At 41.4% G+C, this 21035-nt stretch overlaps 1 protein-coding gene across 3 annotated transcripts in view; it reads right to left on the minus strand.

Moving 5' to 3' along the window:
- Positions 1-1860: 1860 nt before the first annotated feature.
- Positions 1861-21035, minus strand: part of LOC130920226 (calmodulin-regulated spectrin-associated protein 3-like) — a 46227-nt gene continuing 27052 nt past the window's right edge. For 2 of the 3 annotated variants that reach the window (XM_057843268.1, XM_057843267.1), the window contains 10 exons: positions 20636-20687; positions 20503-20564; positions 20365-20395; positions 17803-20200; positions 16069-16184; positions 15717-16000; positions 15563-15650; positions 14156-14262; positions 13962-14080; positions 1861-8423 (listed from right to left, as the gene is read on the minus strand). In XM_057843268.1, the coding sequence (XP_057699251.1) occupies positions 8088-8423; positions 13962-14080; positions 14156-14262; positions 15563-15650; positions 15717-16000; positions 16069-16184; positions 17803-20200; positions 20365-20395; positions 20503-20564; positions 20636-20687 (3593 nt within the window). In that variant the 3' untranslated portion in view covers positions 1861-8087. The remainder of the gene's footprint in view (positions 8424-13961; positions 14081-14155; positions 14263-15562; positions 15651-15716; positions 16001-16068; positions 16185-17802; positions 20201-20364; positions 20396-20502; positions 20565-20635; positions 20688-21035) is intronic. The other variant, XM_057843269.1, reaches the window with a different exon arrangement.

The following is a 21035-nucleotide window of genomic DNA, read 5'->3' on the forward strand; positions in this document are numbered from 1 at the left end:
AGTTATGGTTCTGGGTGAGCGTGGGACCCAAGCGCAGAGAAGTCAGGCAAGTTGGCAGGAGTAACAATAGTTTATTGCATAATAAGAAAGCAGTCAGGCAGGCATTTGTCGAGTGAGCAGGTGCGCTATCAAGGCAGGAGAGCAATGCAGGATCTGTAGAATGAGACAAGGTGAGCAATACAAATTTTTGGTCAACGTGAATGCTAGAGTCACAAACTCGTGGAGTAGAGTTGTTGATATGGCGACTAAGTGAGGCCAGGGACCGGCTTAAGTAGGCTGTTAACGATGATCAACTGCACCTGGTCCCAGGCGCACCCATCTGTCCAATTCTGCAATCAAGACACACACACACACAGAGGAGGAGCAGGGCTCAAGGAACAGGAGCTCTAACATGTTGTTTTTGATAGTTAGCTGAATGGGTTTTCTGTAAAAGGGAAACCAATGTTTTCAATGAAATGAAGTATTTTTTATAAATAAGGACCTTTTATGAGAATACATTCTAACGTTACCGTTAAATTAGAATAGGTTTACAACGTTGCATCAACAGAGCAGATCAAATCAATTTTTCAAGTTATTGTGTAAAAACAGTGCACACAAGAACTCTACACAGACTTAAATTGAGTCCAGAATTGAACATCAATATCTTGTTCGATAGCTATTGACTGTCTGATTCAGAGTAATGATCGACTTTGAGTTTGCGCTTACCAAATATGCAGAATTGGTGTGCCTACTGCCTACGCAATGTTGTGTTTTACTGCCTTAAATTGTTTTTATTTTCAATATGTTTATTAAATCTATAGGACGGACACAACTGAGAGCTGTCAGAACACAATTTCATTGTACCGTTGTAGTGAAAGTGACAACCAACCTCAATGCGTTTTGTTGTTTCAAAAACTAAATTAGCAGCTAGCTAGCTAGAGAAAGCAAGTCAAAACAGTAACTTCGTCCTTATGCTTTTTAATGGTAACTTTTTCAAAACGAATACTGTAGTGTACCGTGCAACTCTATGCTATGCAGATACTTTACCAATACTACATTTTTTCTTTTAATGCTAAAATACTGCATACTCGAACGTAAAGTAATTGCTATCATGGCTCGGTCATGGTCCGCTTAACTCATTGTTTGCCACGGATGGCGCTGGACGTCGAACCCATTTGAAGTGAGAGGTTAGCAACGGATGATCGGACGTCTAAGGCTAGGTTCACATCGCAGGTCTTAATTCACAAATCCAATTTTTTCTAGTTTTTCCGACTGGAGTCAGGCATTAACTTGACAGTCAAAATGGGACATGTCGCATAAAAGTGGAGCATTTCAAATACGATCTAAGTCACTTTCGTATGTGGTTCAAATCTTAAAATCCGATCTGGGCCACATTTTTCCAGAATGTGGCTGCGGTCTGAACTTTTAAGTCCCCCAAATCGGAATTCATGCAGCAATTACGTCAGAAAAGATCGAGAAAGAGCGAGAGAGACAGGGTGCTAGGTTAGTGATGGAGCTGTGCATTAGCGTTAGCGCCTAGCTTTAAGGCGGCTTTTAAGAAAAAAATAAAATGGGGAGCAGGGGGAGATCTCTGCTCCAAATGAGCAATATTTCAACATTGCTTACACTTGGGTAGGGCGACCAGCGGTTTACCTCTGACCGCCAAGCGATGTAATCAAAGGGCGTAGGTTTGCATATGGATGGTAGGGACAAAACTACGGTACCCACTTTTTAGGATGATCAAATTGTCCCCACCAACTTTTAAGTAACCTTATTTGCATGATATAATGACGTGAGTCATTTAGATTGTCTTCCCATATGTTTTAATGGTTGTAATTTACCCCGCCATTATTAAGTAAATTATTGTCATTATGGTCAGACTTGGTTAATGACTTCAGTCCCCCCCCCCCCCCCCCCCCAACACACACACAGACACACACACTCGTTAGATATTAGGGATATTAGAATTTATTTTTGCAGCCAGCAGCAGCCACTTGTAAGAAATGTAAAACAATGTCAATGTCGTGGAAGTGGGGAACACGCCACTAATTTTGTTACTGAAAGTCCGACTTGCATCAGAGTTAGCATAACATTAAACTGTGTAATTCCTGGATCATTACGAGATGATTAACAAGCTTGGATTTATTGTGTATGTTATATAACTTAAGTGATGTTCAAATAATGCATTTTTAAAATTTGCTCATAAAATCTGGATATTTTTTCTGGAAGTTTTCAAAATTTTTCTTTAGTAGTTTTTGAAAACAAAGGTTTGAATTAAATAGGTCTGAACACATACACATAAAAGCTAGTATTAGTCAATACAGATTTATTTTGCATTGATCATTATAAATGTCTCGTTCCCAGCAAAAAATGTACATCCAGTTTATGCAATATCGTCCCAACCAACGATGTAGATTTATTATTAGCGCAACTCTGATCATGTCAATACTGATACTCCGCAACATCTGGTGGTCGAGTTATAGCACATATGTCAACCAACACATGTGACAACCAACCCTGTTCTCCCCTACTGTATTTCAGAGTGGTCAATAGTATTCACAAATGTGGTAATCATACCCACAACAGTAAGCAGTCAGCTAAAATCTGTACTTAGAAGTGCCTGTAAAACATTTTTGTTGTTTATTTTGTTCAAATGCATCAGTATAATTGAAATAAATGTACTTGGGCTCTTGTCAAATAGTGGACGTCACATTATAACAATAGAACAACACTCCGGCTCTTTGTGTCACTAAGTAATGAGGAAAGTGCAATAAATGTTGATGAAAACATTGATTTGATATGAGTTGTGCTGCGTTCATGGTTGAGGAATTCACACATTTTGAAATATAACAATAAAAAAAGTGCTTAAAATATATTCCTTGGTTGAAGAAGAGTTTAATCGGTCATTTCAGACATCACGTCCTTTTGGTAAAGCACCACTTGAGTCAACATCCTTCCACTCAAAAGTACAAAATCAGCTTCATTTTGCAAGGAGTCAATCAGAAACTACGTTCTGAGTCATTTTTTTTGTGAGGTGTAATAGTACAGTACAATGATCAGCCACTCACTGGCAACCATTCACGCCTTTGCAGATGTATTCTAGGTCCAAAATATGATCATATATGGCAAGTACTTCCATATTTTTCAACTTTAATGCCTTTAATTTTGTCGTCGCTATATTTAAAGATGAGCATGAAAATATGTTCTGCTTTTTTGTTCCTGCCGAACATCATCAAATCTCCACATTCAGAACCAAAACAGGTCATGTATAAAAATGACATCCCGTGAATGCGGCATGTTCATAAAAATGGACTTTGACAACAACTTCAAGGGTTTGGAAGAGAAATTCATTTAGAACAGTGGTGCTTTAAGATACGAGTTAAGGTTTACAACTTTATACATTCAAATTCTTTCCTAGATTTGCTGTTGAAACGGTCTAAAGCAGCAGTTTTCACACATTAGAATACTTGGCACTCCAAATACCAAAATGTATTGGATGTCTAGCGCCGTCAGTGGCACTGAAAGAGGAGCATTCACAGCCAGTCCTTCCAGTTTACATGACTTGGACTCCCACGCTTGTTAATGATAGGCAATGAGTTAATTAGTTGATTAGATTTGGGGGGAAAAATGTAATATACTCAAAGATTAAATGAAATGGTATTACACATAGAATATGTTCCTAAATACTGCATTTGAAAAGTCACAGTTCCAAAATATTAAATGTGAATCTTTTGTAGTTTAAATTGAATACAATTGAACTACAGGGTTACAAGTTCAAATAATGAACTACTACAGCCCGGTACCCAAACAAGGTACAACAAAATACTGATATCTTATGGATAACAACATAACGGCCTCAATTAATCAATCCGTAATCAATTTATAAACCCTGAGGAGAAAAAAAAAAAAAAAACTTGGCTCCAAAGATCAATACATAAACATCCCTAGAATATACCTACCAAATTTCATTCTGATCAGTCCTCAAATAACAAATAGGTAGCCATTTTAGTTCATATCCTCACTATGAATAACAACAAGAACAAAGCGAGTTTTTAAGAACTCCCTGTACTGTTGTCACGATACTCGATATTTAATACCATTTTTGATAAACTGAAACTTACAGTGTATCACAAAAGTGAGTACACCCCTCGCATTTCTGCAGATATTTAAGTATATGGCGGAAAACACAGACAAGACTGAAAAAGCAGTTTCTGCTCTTGTACTCATCTTTCAAAGAAACTGCTGTATTTTAAGCCAAAACAACTGTTGTGTTTATTAGAACAATATGTCTATATGCTGCCATAGCAGATTCATGGAGCATGAAGCCCCCAAACTATTTTTAATTTGTCCGTTTTACCCTGAAAACCCTCGTTTACAGACGCTGCGCAACCGCTTTTGTTTCAACCCAGCCATAAAACGAAGGTAATTATATTTATTTTTCAAAATGTCTCTTTTTTTTTTTTTTAGCTTAAAATCATTAATTGATGTCTCATATTTCGTTTGGAAAAAAAAACAACTTAGAAAAAATTATTCACTCACATATTTTAAACTTTTAAACAAATTATGTCACAATGGAAAAAATTGCGTCTGTAAAAGTCACGGATATCTACCTCATAACTATCGGTTAATTGTAATTTTTTTGTTACTGTTGCAGTTTCTACAAAATGTTCGATGATAAATAATCGATCCAAACAAAAAAATAATTGGAAAAAAAAAAACGTTTAAAAGGGTAAATATATGAAAAAGAACATTTCGACCACTCCTTAATGTCTGTGATTTCTGCATCGCGACCCTTGTTATATTACCATGTTTCACCCATGAAATCCCCCCCAAAAATCCAGCTGTGGCCATTCACAGCTGTGTCTTCACACTCAGTGATACATGCTACATAGAGTTTTTGGATCAAAACAAGGTAAGTAAGCGATAATATCTCGTTAAAGTCATGGCGTCTGTAATTCTGCTCTTGCGTGATCTCACCTCCAGTTAGGGTTTTGGTGTTTAAAATGTTTTTTTTTTTTTTTTTTAAATGCCCTCCTGTTCAAAAAATTTTCCCCTAGAAAATTGAGATTTTAAGCTTTCCAATGATGTATCACACATGCACAGTTTTGAAAGTTGGCTAAATTGGGGGTCTCAGAGCAGAACTTCATGACACCTGAGTGTTTTCCGCCATATTTTTTCATGGGACAACACTGACAAAATGACACTTTTACACAATAAAAAAGTAGTCTGTGTGCAGCTTATATAATAGAGTTAATTTATTTTCCCTTCAAAATAACTCAAAATATAGCCATTAATCCCTGGCAACAAAACTGAGTACACCCCTTAGAAACTACGAACTGTACATGCCTAAATGTCCAAATTGAGTACTGCTTGTCATTTTCCCTCCAAAATGTCATGTGACTCATTACAGGAGTGCTGTCAGCATTGCTGCAAGGACTGAAGAGGTGGGGGGTCAGCCTGTTAGTGCTCAGACCATACGTCGCACTCTCCATCAAATTGGTGTGCGTGGCTTTCACCCCAGGAGGAGGCCTCTTCTGAAGACGGTACACAAGAAAGCCCGCAAACAGTTTGCTGAAGACATGTCAACAAAGCACATGGATTACTGGAAGCATGTCCTATGGTCTGATGAGACGGGCGGGGTACTTAAATATCTGTAGAAATGCGAAGGGGTGTACTCACTTTTGTTGCCGGGGTTTAGATATTAATGGCTATATTTTGAGTTCTTTTGAGGGGATAATAAATTAACTCTATAATATAAGCTGCACACAGACTACTGTTTATGGTGTCAAAGTGTCATTTTGTCAGTGTTGTCCCATGAAAAGATATACTTAAATAACTGCAGAAATGCGAGGGGTGTACTCACTTTTGTGATACACTGTAAATCTTAATGTTCAGTGTTTTCCATTGGCGGTCATTATTTTTTGAGAAAAAAACATTTGCACGAAATTCCTCAAAATTAACAGGAAGTGACCCAAAACATACAGGAAGTGATCCGGGAAAGCCCTAAAACCATTAGAAATTTACGCAAAATTATCAAAGTGAACCAGAAATGCCCCAAAATAAAGAGGAAGTGACCCGGAAATGCCCTAAAATGACATGAAATGATCCTAAAATGTTCAGGACATGACCCCGTAATGCCCAAAATGTATATGAAGTGGCACAAAATTAACTCATTACCTACCAAACCGATTTATTTGGACTGAATCAAAAAACAAGAAGGTCATTCGAACATTTAATTCAATCTTTTGTCTACCACAGATCAATGTTGTTTTTGGCAGCCCTTTTAATTTTCGTCTTAGTCTTAGTCTTTTGGACAATATTACTTATTAGTCTTAGTCATATTTTAGTCATCTGAAAATATGTCTTCGTTTAATTTTGTTGACGAAAACTCAAGACTAATTTTGAGTAGTTTAAGTCTACAGTTTCTAAAAATGTTTTTGATTTTTTTTTAAATGTACTCAAAAATAAATAAATAAAGGTTTCCAATTATTCCGAATAAACATTGAGATGTGAGCACATATTGTAGCATGTACAAGGACAACATCAACTTGCAGGAAAACAGTACATTTTAACTAGATACATTTTGAAACTTTTTTTTTTTTTAATGGAAAATTGCCATTTACGGGCGAACAGAAAATTTTTCGGGGCCATTTGAAAAATTTCCTGCTTCACGCAAAAATTCCGGTCATGCCGATACTTGAACGGTGCCGATCAGTCAAACGGTTCGGGCTGTGCAGCGCGCCGTTTTTTTTTTTTTTTTCCATTAAAAATGAATAGGAATATTTTTGGCAAATTTCCGGGGAACTGTAAATTTTTGCCAAATTCTATATACCACTTTTATGCCCCTCACCGTCCCGGAATTTTGGAAGCCTAAATTATTTGATTTGCTCAAAAATTGTAGGATAGTTTCGGAAAGTTGCCGTTTACGGTCGAACGGAAAAATTTTCGGGGCCGTTTGAAAAATTCCCATCGTCACATGAAAATTCCGGTCGTGCCGATACTTGAACGGTGCCAATCGGGGCTACGGTTTGGGCTGCGCGGTGTGCCGAAAAAAAACGTTGACAATTATTGAATAATAATAATAAATAAAAATAAGTACAATAAAGTTGCAGAACAACATTACCTTGGCTTTCCCTTTGGGAAAGACCCAGGTAATGAATTATATCCATCTGGATGCCACGAATTGTATGTAAAAAAAAAAAAAAAAAAGTTGTCCATGAGTTTAAGAGGACGCTCACTTGGCGTTAGCCTAATGCTAAGGCTACGAGTTACATTTAGTTTGGGATGATCACTCAGCACAGACCTTTGAAGGCTAAAGCAACATTGAATATTCTCTCTGGCCAAGATAGGAAAAAAAATCTTACCGTGTGTGCAAGCTGGAGTGACTGGCGATGACACGGGTATGTCATGACACAACCAGACATTGCTACGATTTAGGCTAACTACACATAAAATGTCACACATTAACTTGTGACGAAAACTATTGCTCATTTTCCTCTCATCAGACGAAAACTGACATTTGTATCGTTATGTTTTAGTCACCCAAAACACGTTTGAAGCTCGTTATCGTCTCGTCATCGTCATGAAATGTGTTCGTTGACGAAATATTTTCGTTATGGTCACCGTTGACAAAAACAACACTGCCACTAATGGGAGGCCGCGAAACACTGGCAGTACTCGTGCCACACTTTGAGAACCTCTGATGTCGCGCGTATCAACACTAGTATTTTGCGAACTGCTGTTTGTGGTACAGTGAGTGGAGTTGAGGTTTCCTGCACAATAGAGTGCTCGAATGTCAAGTTTTCACATGCTAGTCAAAGAAAAAAAAAAAACATCTGAAAGTATGTAAAAAAACGGGGAAAAAAATCTCGTGAATCGGGTCACTTGTATCCAACTGTATTCAACTTTAAAGAGTTTCTTTGCAACCTTGCATAGCTAGAAAAACTCTATATAAAATCAACTTCATAGTCCTAGTAGATGTCAGGGTTTACTAGCTATAATCTTGTGTTGGATAGCCTTTTAAATCAATACGTTTCTTACTCTGACTATGAGAGAAACTATTTGCACTGGAAAGGGCCAAACCGGAAATTTGTTCATGAGGTGTCCCGTCACTTGGAAACGAGCGCTTTCTTGGTGACGCTCGCCCTTCTGCTGCCCCCACCTCCTGCAGCTGCCGCTGCCCCACCGTGCCATAGATGTCCAGGGATGGTGAACGCATCTACACTCATGCCAAGGGTCTTAGAAGGGATGGTGCTGAACTGCTTCCGGTCCGAGCTGTACTTGTACATGGATTCCACCTGGGACGAGTTTATGGTCTTAGGGCCGACGCCGGTCAAGCGCACCAGCTCTGTGGATTCGGGGTTGGCCGTGTAGACCCCACGGAACTGGCAGCTGGCGTCCCGGAAGAGGATGAGGAAGTGGTTGGCGGGGCTCTTCTCCATCTCCTGAAGTTGGAGAAAGAAGAAGACAAAATGGTGTACAGTGGTACGAAAATGTATCCGAACCTTTTTGGAATATGTCACTAGGGTTGTTAAAGTATTCGAACCTTTTTGAAATATGTCACTAGGGTTGTTCCGATCATGTTTTTTTGCTCCCGATCCGATCCCGATCGTTTTAGTTTGAGTATCTGACGATCCCGATATTTCCCGATCCGATTGCTTTTTTTTTGCTCCCGATTCGATTCCAGTCATTCCCGATCATTTTTCCCGATCATATACATTTTGGCAATGCATTAAGAAAAAAATGAATAAAACTCAGACGAATATATACATTCAACATACAGTACACATGACTTTGTATATTGTGACTAAATATTGCCATCGAGTGTATTTGTAGAGCTTTTCAGTAAATGATACTGTAGCCATTTAATTGTTCTGCCCAAATGCATGATGGGAAGTGCAACCATGACCGTGCGTAGTGGCACCAATTGATATATCTTCTCTGCGTTAGGAAGTAACATAGGGTGTTAAGGAAAAGATCAACCACTCGTTTTTCCCCACATTGCTTCCCACGATATTTTTAATTGCTAAAAGAGGGATTGTAAGGCTTTAGCCCAAAAAAAAAAAAAGGCTCCATAGACTGCCAAAATTATTTTTACTCATTATACGCTGCCTTTTAGCTCTATCTATAGGTAAAACGGTGCCATTATAGACTGAACGCGACAATGCGTTAGTGGGTCGTGCAGCGCATGCGTTAACTGCATTAAATATTTTAACATGATTAATTTTTAAAAAATTAATTACCGCCGTTTACACGATAAATTTGATAGCCCTACTTTAAGTCAAAACTAAAGACTCTGGATGAATGTAAGACATTTTGTCTGTAACGTTAAATACAATTAGAAAACGATTAAATTAAAATATATATATCTATTAAAAAAGGCATGTCCGATATTTTTTTGCCGATTCCCATACTTTGAAAATGACGTGATCGGACATCTTTATATGTCACATTTCTGTATAAAATGACCATCAAATGTGATCTGGTCTTTGTCAAAATCACACAGATGAAAAAGCAGTGTCAGCCTTAACTAAAACCACCCAAACATTTATAATATTTCATATTTTAATGACTATAGTATGCAAAAATATGACAGAAGGGGGGAAAATAAGTAGGCCTGTCAAACAATTAAAGTTTTTAATCGAGTTAATCACAGTGTAAAAATTAATTAATCAAAATTAATCGCAATTCAAACCATCTATAAAATATGCCATATTTGCCAGGATATTTTTCTGTAAATTATTGTTGGAATGGAAAGATAAGACACAAGACGGATATATATATATTGAACATACTGTAGATAAGTACTGTATTTGTTTATTATAACAATAAATCAACAAGATGGCATGAACATTATTAACATTCTGTTAAAGCGATCCATGAATAGAAAGACTTGTAGTTCTTAAAAAAATAAATGTTAGTAGAAGTTATAGAAATTTCATATTAAAACCCCTCATAATGTTTTCATTTTAATAAAGTTTGTAAAATTTTCAATCAAAAAATAAACTAGTAGCTCGCCATTGTTGATGTCAATAATAATTATGGTGCTGAAACCCATAAAATCAGTCGAACCCAAGCGCCAGCAGAGGGTGGCAAAACACAAAAAAACACAAGTAACAAGTGGAAATGACACTTTGCTGTCATTTTAATCTGTTTGAGCGGGGCATGTGCGTTAAATGCGTCAAATATTTTAACGTGATTAACTATAAAAAGTAATTAATGCCCGTTAACGCGATAATTTTGACAGCCCTAAAAATAAGTGAACCATCACATTTAATATTTTGTGGACCCCTTTGGCAGCGATAACTTCAACCAGACGCTTCCTCTAACTGCAGATGAGTCTGGCACATCAATCAGGACTAATCTTGGCCCATTCTTCTCTACAAAACTCCTGTAGTTCAGTCAGATTCCTGGGATTTCTGGCATGAATCGATGTCTTTAGGTCAGGGGTGGGCAAACTATTCCACAAAGGGCCGCAATGAGTGCGGGTTTTTGTTCATACCCATCATGAGGACAGCCTTTCACAAAACTGGTTTCTTACAAGTGCAATCAGTTCATTGCAGTCAGGTGCTTCTTGTTTCCACTGAACCCTCATTGGTTAAACTGTCTGTGCTAAATCTGTTGGAACAAAAACCAGGACCCACTGCAGCCCCTGAGGACCGGTTTACCCACACCTGCTTTAGGTCATGCCACAGCATCTCAATGGGGTTCAACTCTGGACTTTGACTTGGCACTCCAGCATGTGTATTTTGTTCTTCTGAAACGTTGATTTACTTCTGTGTTTTGGATCATTTTCTTGTTGCAGAATCCATCCTCTTTTTAGCTTCAACTGTCTGACAGAAAACCTTAGGTTTTCCTGCAAAACATCCTGATGAACTTTTGAATTCGTTCTTCCATTAATGATTGCAAGTTGTCCCGGCCCTGAGGTAGCAAAACAGCCCCAAATCATGATGCACCCTCCTCCATGCTTCATGGTGGGGATGAGGCGTTGATGTTGGTGAGCTGTTCCTCCACACATGACGTTGTGTGTTACTCCCAAACAATTCAACTTTGGTTTCATCAGTCCACAAAATATTTTGCCAAAACTTCTGTGGAGTGTCCAAGAGCCTTTTTGCAAAAATTGTGCACATACAGTGCCTTGCAAAAGTATTCGGCCCCCTTGAACCTTGCAACCTTTCGCCACATTTCAGGCTTCAAACATAAAGATATATAATTTTAATTTTTTGTCAAGAATCAACAACAAGTGGGACACAATCGTGAAGTGGAACAAAATTTATTGGATAATTTAAACTTTTTTAACAAATAAAAAACTGAAAAGTGGGGCGTGCAATATTATTCGGCCCCCTTGCGTTAATACTTTGTAGCGCCACCTTTTGCTCCAATTACAGCTGCAAGTCGCTTGGGGTTTGTTTCTATCAGTTTTGCACATCGAGAGACTGACATTCTTGCCCATTCTTCCTTGCCAGACAGCTCGAGCTCAGTGAGGTTGGATGGAGAGTGTTTGTGAACAGCAGTCTTCAGCTCTTTCCACAGATTCTCGATTGGATTCAGGTCTGGACTTTGACTTGGCCATTCTAACACCTGGATACGTTTTTTTTTTAAACATTCCATTGTAGATTTGGCTTAATGTTTTGGATCATTGTCCTGTTGGAAGATAAATCTCTGTCCCAGTCTCAGGTCTTGTGCAGATACCAACAGGTTTTCTTCCAGAATGTTCCTGTATTTGGCTGCATCCATCTTCCCGTCAATTTTAACCATCTTCCCTGTCCCTGCTGAAGAAAAGCAGGCCCAAACCATGATGCTGCCACCACCATGTTTGACAGTGGGGATGGTGTGGTCAGGGTGATGAACTGTGTTGCTTTTACGCCAAACATATCGTTTTGCATTGTTGCCAAAAAGTTCAATTTTGGTTTCATCTGACCAGAGCACCTTCTTCCACATGTTTGGTGTGTCTCCCAGGTGGCTTGTGGCAAACTTTAAACGAGACTTTTTATGGTTATCTTTGAGAAATGGCTTTCTTCTTGCCACTCTTCCATAAAGGCCAGATTTGTGCAGTGTACGACTGATTGTTGTCCTATGGACAGACTCTCCCACCTCAGCTGTAGATCTCTGCAGTTCATCCAGAGTGATCATGGGCCTCTTGGCTGCATCTCTGATCAGTTTTCTCCTTGTTTGAGAAGAAAGTTTGGAAGGACGGCCGGGTCTTGGTAGATTTGCAGTGGTCTGATGCTCCTTCCATTTCAATATGATGGCTTGCACAGTGCTCCTTGAGATGTTTAAAGCTTGGGAAATCTTTTTGTATCCAAATCCGGCTTTGAATTTCTCCACAACAGTATCTCGGACCTGCTTGGTCTCTTCCTTGGTTTTCATAATGCTCTCTGTACTTTAAACAGAACCCTGAGACTATCACAGAGCAGGTGCATTTATACGGAGACTACACACAGGTGGATTCTATTTATCATCATCGGTCATTTAGGACAACATTGGACCATTCAGAGATCCTCACTGAACTTCTGGAGTGAGTTTTCTGCGCTGAAAGTAAAGGTCCCGAATAATATTGCACGCCCCAATTTTCAGTTTTTTATTTGTTAAAAAAGTTTAAATTATCCAATAAATGTTGTTCCACTTCACGATTGTGTCCCACTTGTTGTTGATTCTTGCCAAAAAAATTAAATTTCATATCTTTATGTTTGAAGCCTGAAATGTGGCGAAAGGTTGCAAGATTCAAGGGGGCCGAATACTTTTGCAAGGCACTGCAGATATTGGACTGTGCCAGTAATTTCTGTAAGTCTTTAGCAGAAACTCTAGGGTTCCTTTTTTACCTCTCTGAGTATATCTTGGCGTCATCTTTGGTGGACGGCCACTCCTTGGGAGAGAAGCAACAGTGTAAACTTGTAGACAACTTCTCTGACTGTCGATTGATGAACATCCAAACTTTTAGAGATGTTTTTGTATCCTTTCCCAGCTTTATACAAATCAACAATCCTTGATCGTAGGTCTTTAGCAGAGGCGTCGCGCACCATTAGGCAAACCAGGCAATTGCCTAGGGCCCCCCAGCCAGCAGGGGCCCCGAGAGGGCCAAGAGATTTAGCACACGCAGCTTTACTGCACTGTCGCAGCAACAAGTGCGACAGTGCCAGTGAAAGCCTTGTGTCTGAGTTCCCAGAAGGGGCCCCTTCACTCGCTCTACACCCCTCACCCCCTCACGTGACTCAGAGTGAGAGTCAGCGGTGATTTGACTTTTTTTTAATTGGCGTATATCCAAAATGAAGAGAAGTTATTCTTCTGGAAGCAACAAAAGAAAAAAAAAGCAGAAGAGGAGAGAAGGAAGCAAGACAGCAGTGAGTGTACTATGTTACTGTAGTTTTATGTCCTAATGTAATAGAAGCCAGGCACTTTGAGTGTGCTAAAAAACACTTTATGAGACCGAGGCGTTATTATACTTTTATTAAATATGCTATTGCTCCAAGTCCAACTGTCCCTCTTACTTGCACACGCTCGAAGGGCCCCATGTTGCTTGTTGTCTGGGGCCCCCGGGGACCCCTGCTACGCCTCTGGTCTTTAGGCAGCTCTTTTGACTGAGCCATGATGCAAATCAAGACAATTCTTACCAGGTGTGTGTTTTATAGTTGATAGGGCAGCTTTTAAACCACTCATCAGTGACTGGGCACACACCTGACTTAAATTGTTTGGTAAAAAATTGTTTCAATTGCTCTTTAAGTCTCCTTAGGCAGAGGGTTCACTTGCTTGTTTTTTTCACTTCTATCATTGTTTGCATGCTATCCACATTAAAATATGAAAACGTATAAATGTATGGTTGGTTTTAGTTAGAGGAGATACTGCTTTTTCATCTGTGTGATTTTGACAAAGACCAGATCACATTTGATGGCGATTTTTTTGCAGAAATATGAGGGATTCCGAAAGGTTCAGATCCTTTTTCATACTACTGTACAATGAATGAATTACACACTATGGTGACCAACCTCAACGATCTTGTTTTTCTGGGATTCGTTAACCTTCCCAGCCAAGCAGCAACGAGACAGTGCATTGTGGATGATGAACTTATTCGACTTGAAACTTGGTTCTTTGAAGAGTTTTGGACCTGTTCGGACAAACGTTAAATCACTTAGCTATGGATGTGTGCGATGGGAAGTACGTAAGTCCCAACGCTGTGTACCTGTGTATTCTGGTGCAGGCGAGGTTCCATTCGAACCAGTTTCCCAGTCTCCGTTCTGCTTTGCAAGTCGGCTTGGCGTCAAGCATCCGGCGGGTGAATCAGGTCGGCTATCAGGTGCAGAAACAGAGACGTGAAGTAATACTCAACTAATGTTTACCGATCACGTTGTTTTAAAAGAACACAAGGAAACTAGAAACCGCAATTTCTGGAGAAATTACGCTGGGAATTTGCTCTCTGGTTATACAGATCTTAACCCCGTCCAGGTTGACTTGGGAGATTTCGGGGACAATATCAGTTCACTTCCTGTTGATTTGGGGACACTTTTTTTGCCATTGAAAATGAATGGGAAAAAATTTGGACGTCCATGGCCGTCAATGGCATCAACTCACAGATGCGTCAATGGAATCCAAGTACATTGGCATCAATAGATTTGACATACATGGCCATCAATGGCAACAATGCAATGTAAATTATATTGGAAATCCCATTGAAAGTGATGGGACATTTCCCATTAAAAATGAATGGGCAAGTTTTTCAAATTTCCAGGGAACCGTACATTTTATTCAAATTCTGTATAACTTTAATGCCCCTCACCGTCCCGGAATTTTTGATGCCCAAAATTTGTGATTTGGTGAAAAATTGTAGGACTACATACATTTTGAATTTTTTTTGTTTCCTATTAAAAAGGAATTGAGCAAGTTTTTGTCAAATTCCTGGGGAACCGTAATTTTCAAATTCTGTATATAACTTTTACGCCCCTCACCTTCCCGGAATTTTTGATGCCCAAATTGTGTGATTTGGTCAAAAATTGAAGGACCAGATACATTTTGAAACTTTTCTTTGTTACCTATTAAAAATGAATGAGCAAGTTTTTGGCAAATTTCCGGGGAACAGTAATTTTTTTCCAAATTCTGTGTGTAACTGTTATGCCCCTCACCGTCCTGGAATTTTTGATGCACAAATTGTGTGATTTGCTCAAAATTTGTAGGACTAGATACATTTTGAACCTTTTTTTTCTCATTAAAAATGAATGGGCAAGTCTTTGTCAAATTTCCGGGGAACTGTAAATTTTTTCCAAATTCTGTATACAACACTTATGCCCCTCACCGGAATTTTTGATACCTACGTAAATTACGTAATTTGGTCCCAAATTTTTTTTTTTTTTTGGAAAATTGCCGTTTGCTGCGCAACGGAAAATTTTTCGGAGACGTTTGAAAAATTCCCTTGATTGCGCAAAAATTCCAGACATGTCGATACTTGAACGGTGCCGATCGGTGAAGTGGTTCGGGCTGCGCGGCGCGCCGAAGAAATCCCATTCGGAAAAAAAAAAAACAGAGTAACACTAGGTCTTTTTTCAAAGACCCAGATAATAAGTTCTTGTAAACCAGCTAGAAATAGAAAGAACACCTTTGGACTTTCTTGTCTGCATCACTGGTTTCAGGCACATCTGTGGCTGTCAGGTTGAGTGAAGAATGAGACTTGGTCATTTTAGGGGCTGTAGAAACAAAGTCATTAGTCCAAAGACTTTTCAACTATCTTACAACTGATGATATTTCTGTACCTGTGGATTTTTTGGCAGGGCTCAAAGAGAGTTTGGTTTCCTCCCTGGTGACGCTGCGAGGCCGTGCCCGTGTCTTCCTCACAGGCGATCGCCCCTGGTTGGTAGATTTCCGCTGCAGCACCTTGTCAAGGTCGTCCATGAGCCGGAGCTGCTGCCGACGGGCGTATTCCACTCTTGTGAAATCTCCACGTCGTGCTGGAGTGGTCGGAGGAGTTGGAGAGGAAGAGGTGTTTCCAACTTGAGGTGAGTTAGAGGGAGAGGAAGTCTTCTCGGAAGATTCAGATCTGGGAAAAGAGGTAAGCAGCTTTAGCGTCAGTATAACTAACCACATGGTTCGTGTGACGGTCCTGACCTTTTTTCGCGATCCTGCTCTTGTCGTTTCCTCTTTAGCTCCTCAGCTCTCTTCTGTTGCCTCTCCAATAGCAAAGCTTTCCGCTGGGCCATCTCCTCTTCGTTGTCGACATCCTCCTGCAGATAACGTACAGTGGGGCAAATAAGTATTTAGTCAACTACCAATTGTGCAAGTTCTCCTACTTGAAAAGATTAGAGAGGCCTGTAATTGTCAACATGGGAAAGCCTCAACCATGAGAGACAGAATGTGGAAAAAAAAATAAGAAAATCACATTGCTTGATTTTTTAAAGAATTTATTTCCAAATTAGAGTGGAAAATGAGTATTTGGTCACCTACAAACAAGCAAGATTTCTGCCTGTCAAAAAGGTCTAACTTCTTCTAACGAGGTCTAACGAGGCTCAACTTGTTACTTGTATTAATGGCACCTGTTTTAACTCATTATCGGTATAAAAGACACCTGTCCACAACCTCAGTCAGTCACACTCCAAACTCCACTACGGCCAAGACCAAAGAGCTGTCGAAGGACAACGGAGACAAAATTGTACACCTACAACAGGCTGGGAAGACTGAATCTGCAATAGGTAAAACGCTTGGTGTAAAGAAATCAACTGTGGGAGCAATTATTAGAAAATGGAAGACATACAAGACCACTGATAATCTCCCTCGATCTGGGGCTCCATGCAAGCTCTCACCCCGTAGCGTCAAAATGATAACAAGAACGGTGAGCAAAAATCCCAGAACCACACGGGGGGACCTAGTGAATGACCTACAGAGAGCTGGGACCACAGTAACACAATGTGCCGCCAGGGACTCAAATCCTGCACTGCCAGACGTGTCCCCCTGCTGAAGCTAGTACACGTCCCTGCCCGTCTCCGGTTCACCAGAGAGCATTTGGATGATCCAGAAGAGGACTGGGAGAATGTGTTATGGTCAGATGAAACCAAGATAGAACTTTTTGGTAGAAACACAGGTTCTCGTGTTTGAAGGAGAAAAAATACTGAATTGCATCCAAAGAACACCATGCCCACTGTGAAGCATGGAGGTGGAAACATCATGCTTTGGGGCTGTTTTTCTGCAAAGGGACCAGGACGACTGATCTGTGTAAATGAAAGAATGAATGGGGCCATGTATCGAGAGATTTTGAGTGAAAATCTCCTTCCATCAGCAAGGGCATTGAAGATGAGACGTGGCTGGCTCTTTCAGCATGACAATGATCCCAAACACACAGCTAGGGCAACAAAGGAGTGGCTTCGTAAAAAGCATTTCAAGGTCCTGGAGTGGCCTAGCCAGTCTCCAGATCTCAACCCCATAGAAAATCTGTGGAAGGAGTTGAAAGTCCGTGTTGCCCAACGACAGCCTCAAAACATCACTGCTCTAGAGGAGATCTGCATGGAGGAATGGGCCAAAACACCAGCAACAGTGTGTGAAAAGCTTGTGAAAAGTTAAAGATAGCGTTTGGCCTCCGTTATTGCCAACAAAGGGTACATAACAAAGGATTGAGATGAACTTTTGGTATTGACTAAATATTTATTTTCCACCATGATTAGCAAATAATTTCTTTTTTAAATCAAACAATGTGATTTTCTGGGGTTTTTTCCACATTCTATCTCTCATGGTTGATGTTTCCCATGTTTACAATTACAGGCCTCTCTAATATTTTCAAGCGGGAGAACTTGCACAATTAGTGGTTGACTAAATATAATATAATAAATATAATTCTTTGTGAGCACTCACCTTGAAGAAGAATCCTATCCCTCCTCTGGCTCCAAGTTCATTGCTTTCTCCAAGCGGTTCCGCAACGTCTAACTTCGCCTGGCCTTCACTGGATTCCGTTTGTTGGTCCGAAAGGTTCCCGCCTTCTGTGGCTGAGTCCAACTGCTCTGTGGCGTCGGAAGTGATTACAACGCCACGCTCTGCCGCAGATTCTAGTTGCTCACTCATTGAGTCAGAAGAAAAGTCCTGAGCCTCATCTGTTGGTTCATCAGCACCTCCCTCTGGTCCTCCCACGGAGGAGAGCGACACCTCGATCATACTGAGATTCTTCTCTGCAAGAGCAGCATCACCTTTGTCTCGTCCTGTGCTGAATGCAGCAGAAATTGATAAGGTCTCGCTCTCAAACGAGCATTCGGAGGGAGCTCCGGAGCTACTGCCACTGGTGGCCCTTGGGGGAGGCGGTATGGGCACCGCGGAAGCCTCGGCATCGTCCTGCTCAAGCTCCAGGCTGAACTGGGTCGGGGTCTCGCTGGACGCGGTGTCTGAGGTACTATCATCAGTTTGGGGCGCAGTTTGAGGAACCTCCTGAGGAGTTCGAAGACCACCAATGCGAAAGGACGACGATGTCTGATCTTGACATTTGCTGGGTGAAACCCTGCGCAAGTGGGGTAGTGTATCCACAGTGTGAGTTGGAGTCAAAACACGATTGAGAGGGGGAAACTTCAGCTCTGAGGGTCGCTGATGAGGTTGCGTTCGTGGTTGGTGCTTGGGACTGTGGGGAGCGGATGAGATGTGGATCTTGGTGCGAGGGGCCGGACAGGATGAGGAGACAATTGTTTTGGGCGAAGTCGACGCAGAGACTGCATGGGTTCGTCGGGACGGCGAAGACACGGAGGATGTTTTGGAACCTGTGGGGATCATCCATGCCTTGGTGGTGCTCATGCCGGGATTCTTGGTCGGGGTTCTTGGAGGAGTCTTGGCGGGTGTGGCAGGCGGGGTTTTGGCCGGTGCCTTAGTACTGCTTTTAGCTTTTGGCTTTGGAGTGACTTTTTGTGAGCTTCTAGGTCTTTGGTTCCCCAAAAGTTGCTGCTGCTGTTCAGTTAGTTTCTGCATGTCCTTCTGTAGTGACTGTAAAGCATGACTCAGTTTCTGGACAATTTCATTATACTCCACTAGGACATCGCCTCCTGTCTCTTTATCTGATGCTTTTTCTTTCTCTTGTCCTTTCTTACTGTCGATAGAAAATGTGACCTGCTTTTCCAGCCGGGGTGGGTTTGAGACGGAAGGTTTGGCTTTCTCCTTTTCATCTTCCTTTTCTTTTCTTTCCTTTTCTTCTTCCTTTTTCAGCTGTGCCTCCATCTGACTGAGACGCTCCTCCAGAGAGAGGTTATCCTCTTCCATTGCCTCTCCCCCACCCTCTCCTTGCTCTCGTTTCATTTTTAGGAGGGCTGTTTTTCCGAGCCTCTGTCTGTGCTTAGTGAAGATGGCCTCAATTCGTCTCTTCTGAGCTTCGATGCTTTTCCGTTTTTCCTCCAGACGAGCTCCCAGCTCCCAGGCTTCTGAACCCGGCTCTGGACCTTTGAGGCACGGAGTTCCTACTGGTGTGCACGGAGTGCGTGGAGTTCCTGGGGTCGTTGGTGTCGGGGTAGTGGCGAAGTCTTCCCCAGAAGCGATGGGATTCCTTCTTCTGTTTTCCCGTCGCTCTGCAAAGCTTGTCAGACGTGGGCTGTTGTTGGCACTGTCGTGTCCCTGATGACTCTTACTGGGTCGCATGTTACCAGGGGCATTTCTGGGGGTATCGTCAGACGCTTCTGACGAGTCAACGCTGCCGTCTCGCAAGACAGAGTCATCGTCACGTGACGTATCTGTTGCCCGCGATGGCCTCTCCTTCCTCTCCCCTCTACCGCTACTACTACTTGCCTCTCCGCCCACTGGCCGATAAATGACTCCCGAGCGACATGGCGCAGAGCTACTGAGCTGAGGATTGTCCTCGAATGGAGAGTGCAGGAAAAACCCAGCAGGGGCACCCTCAGGACACAACCTGGGCTCTGGTCTTGCAGCCGAAACTCCCTTTCCTCCTTTCTCTGCAGTCCGTTCCTTTTTGCGTTCCTTACCGCCAGGAGTCATTTGTACCGCCTCCTCAACAGCGGGCAACACTCCCAAGGGTGCCGAGTGCGTATAAGGTCCCCAGGAAGACCGCTGAGACGGTGCCGAGGCGCTGACCAGGTGGCTGAGGTCCTCGGGGGGGCTGTACGGTACCCGAGTCATCCCCGCAGGCAAGGTCGTCGCGGGGATGCCGGCGGCCAGGCTGTCCGTGCTGACAGAGCGAAAGACAGAATCTATTGGGTTGCCCATGACAACATCAACATCACTGTCCAGCCCAAATGGGATGCTGAAAGTCACTGCGGACAGAGGACGACTGCAGGGAGGGCGAATGACAGGTGGTGGTGGTGGGGGAGTGAAGATGTGTGTGCAGTGAGACCACAGAAGCCAAAGTAAAACGGTTAAGAAAATTAAGGCAAAGTATGAGCACAACAGCACATTGACTAGGAAAAAGTAACGCACATCTAGCAAGTGCAATACCTGATTTGTTTCTTTGTCCAGCTTTTGTTTTCTGGAAAGACACATGAGCAGAATGTACTTGTGAGTGTCCAGAGATATGGGAGGACTTTGTCTAACATTTTTAAAGTGTGTCCCATTTTTTTTTTTTGTATCTCATACCTTGTGTTACAGGGGAGGAGACGGTCACAAAAGGTTGTTTGAAGACAAACAAAGGAGAACCGCTGGAACGGCGGTAGATAAAATTGTTGGTCAAAGTTAAAGGAATTGTGGTCTGAAAAAAATAGTTTTCTACCTGTTGCTGTTCCCACTGACAGGACTGGTACAAAACACTAAACCTGAGATGTCTGAAAGATATGAAAGCGCTTATCAGAAACTGGAAATGCAAGCCAGATCAGGATTTAAACTGGATCAGGGTTTCAGCCTGAAAATTTTCTACGCCTAGTGGGAGAAAAGCCCACCGGTGCCCCACCATGTTTTTTTGAAAAATTTAAAATGTTGACAGGAATTTTCAAATGATGACTATTGCCATTTCTTAAGAATACTTAAAGAGACTACCTTGTTTTTCGGACTATAAGTTGCAGTTTTTTTCATAGTTTGGCTGGGGGTGCGACTTATACTCAGGAGCGACTAATGTGTGAGATTATTAACACAATATGATATCATTTCACATGTTATTTTGGTGTTTTGGAGTG

Source organism: Corythoichthys intestinalis, chromosome 8, assembly GCF_030265065.1.
Source record: "Corythoichthys intestinalis isolate RoL2023-P3 chromosome 8, ASM3026506v1, whole genome shotgun sequence".
Taxonomy (NCBI): Eukaryota; Metazoa; Chordata; class Actinopteri; order Syngnathiformes; family Syngnathidae; genus Corythoichthys; species Corythoichthys intestinalis.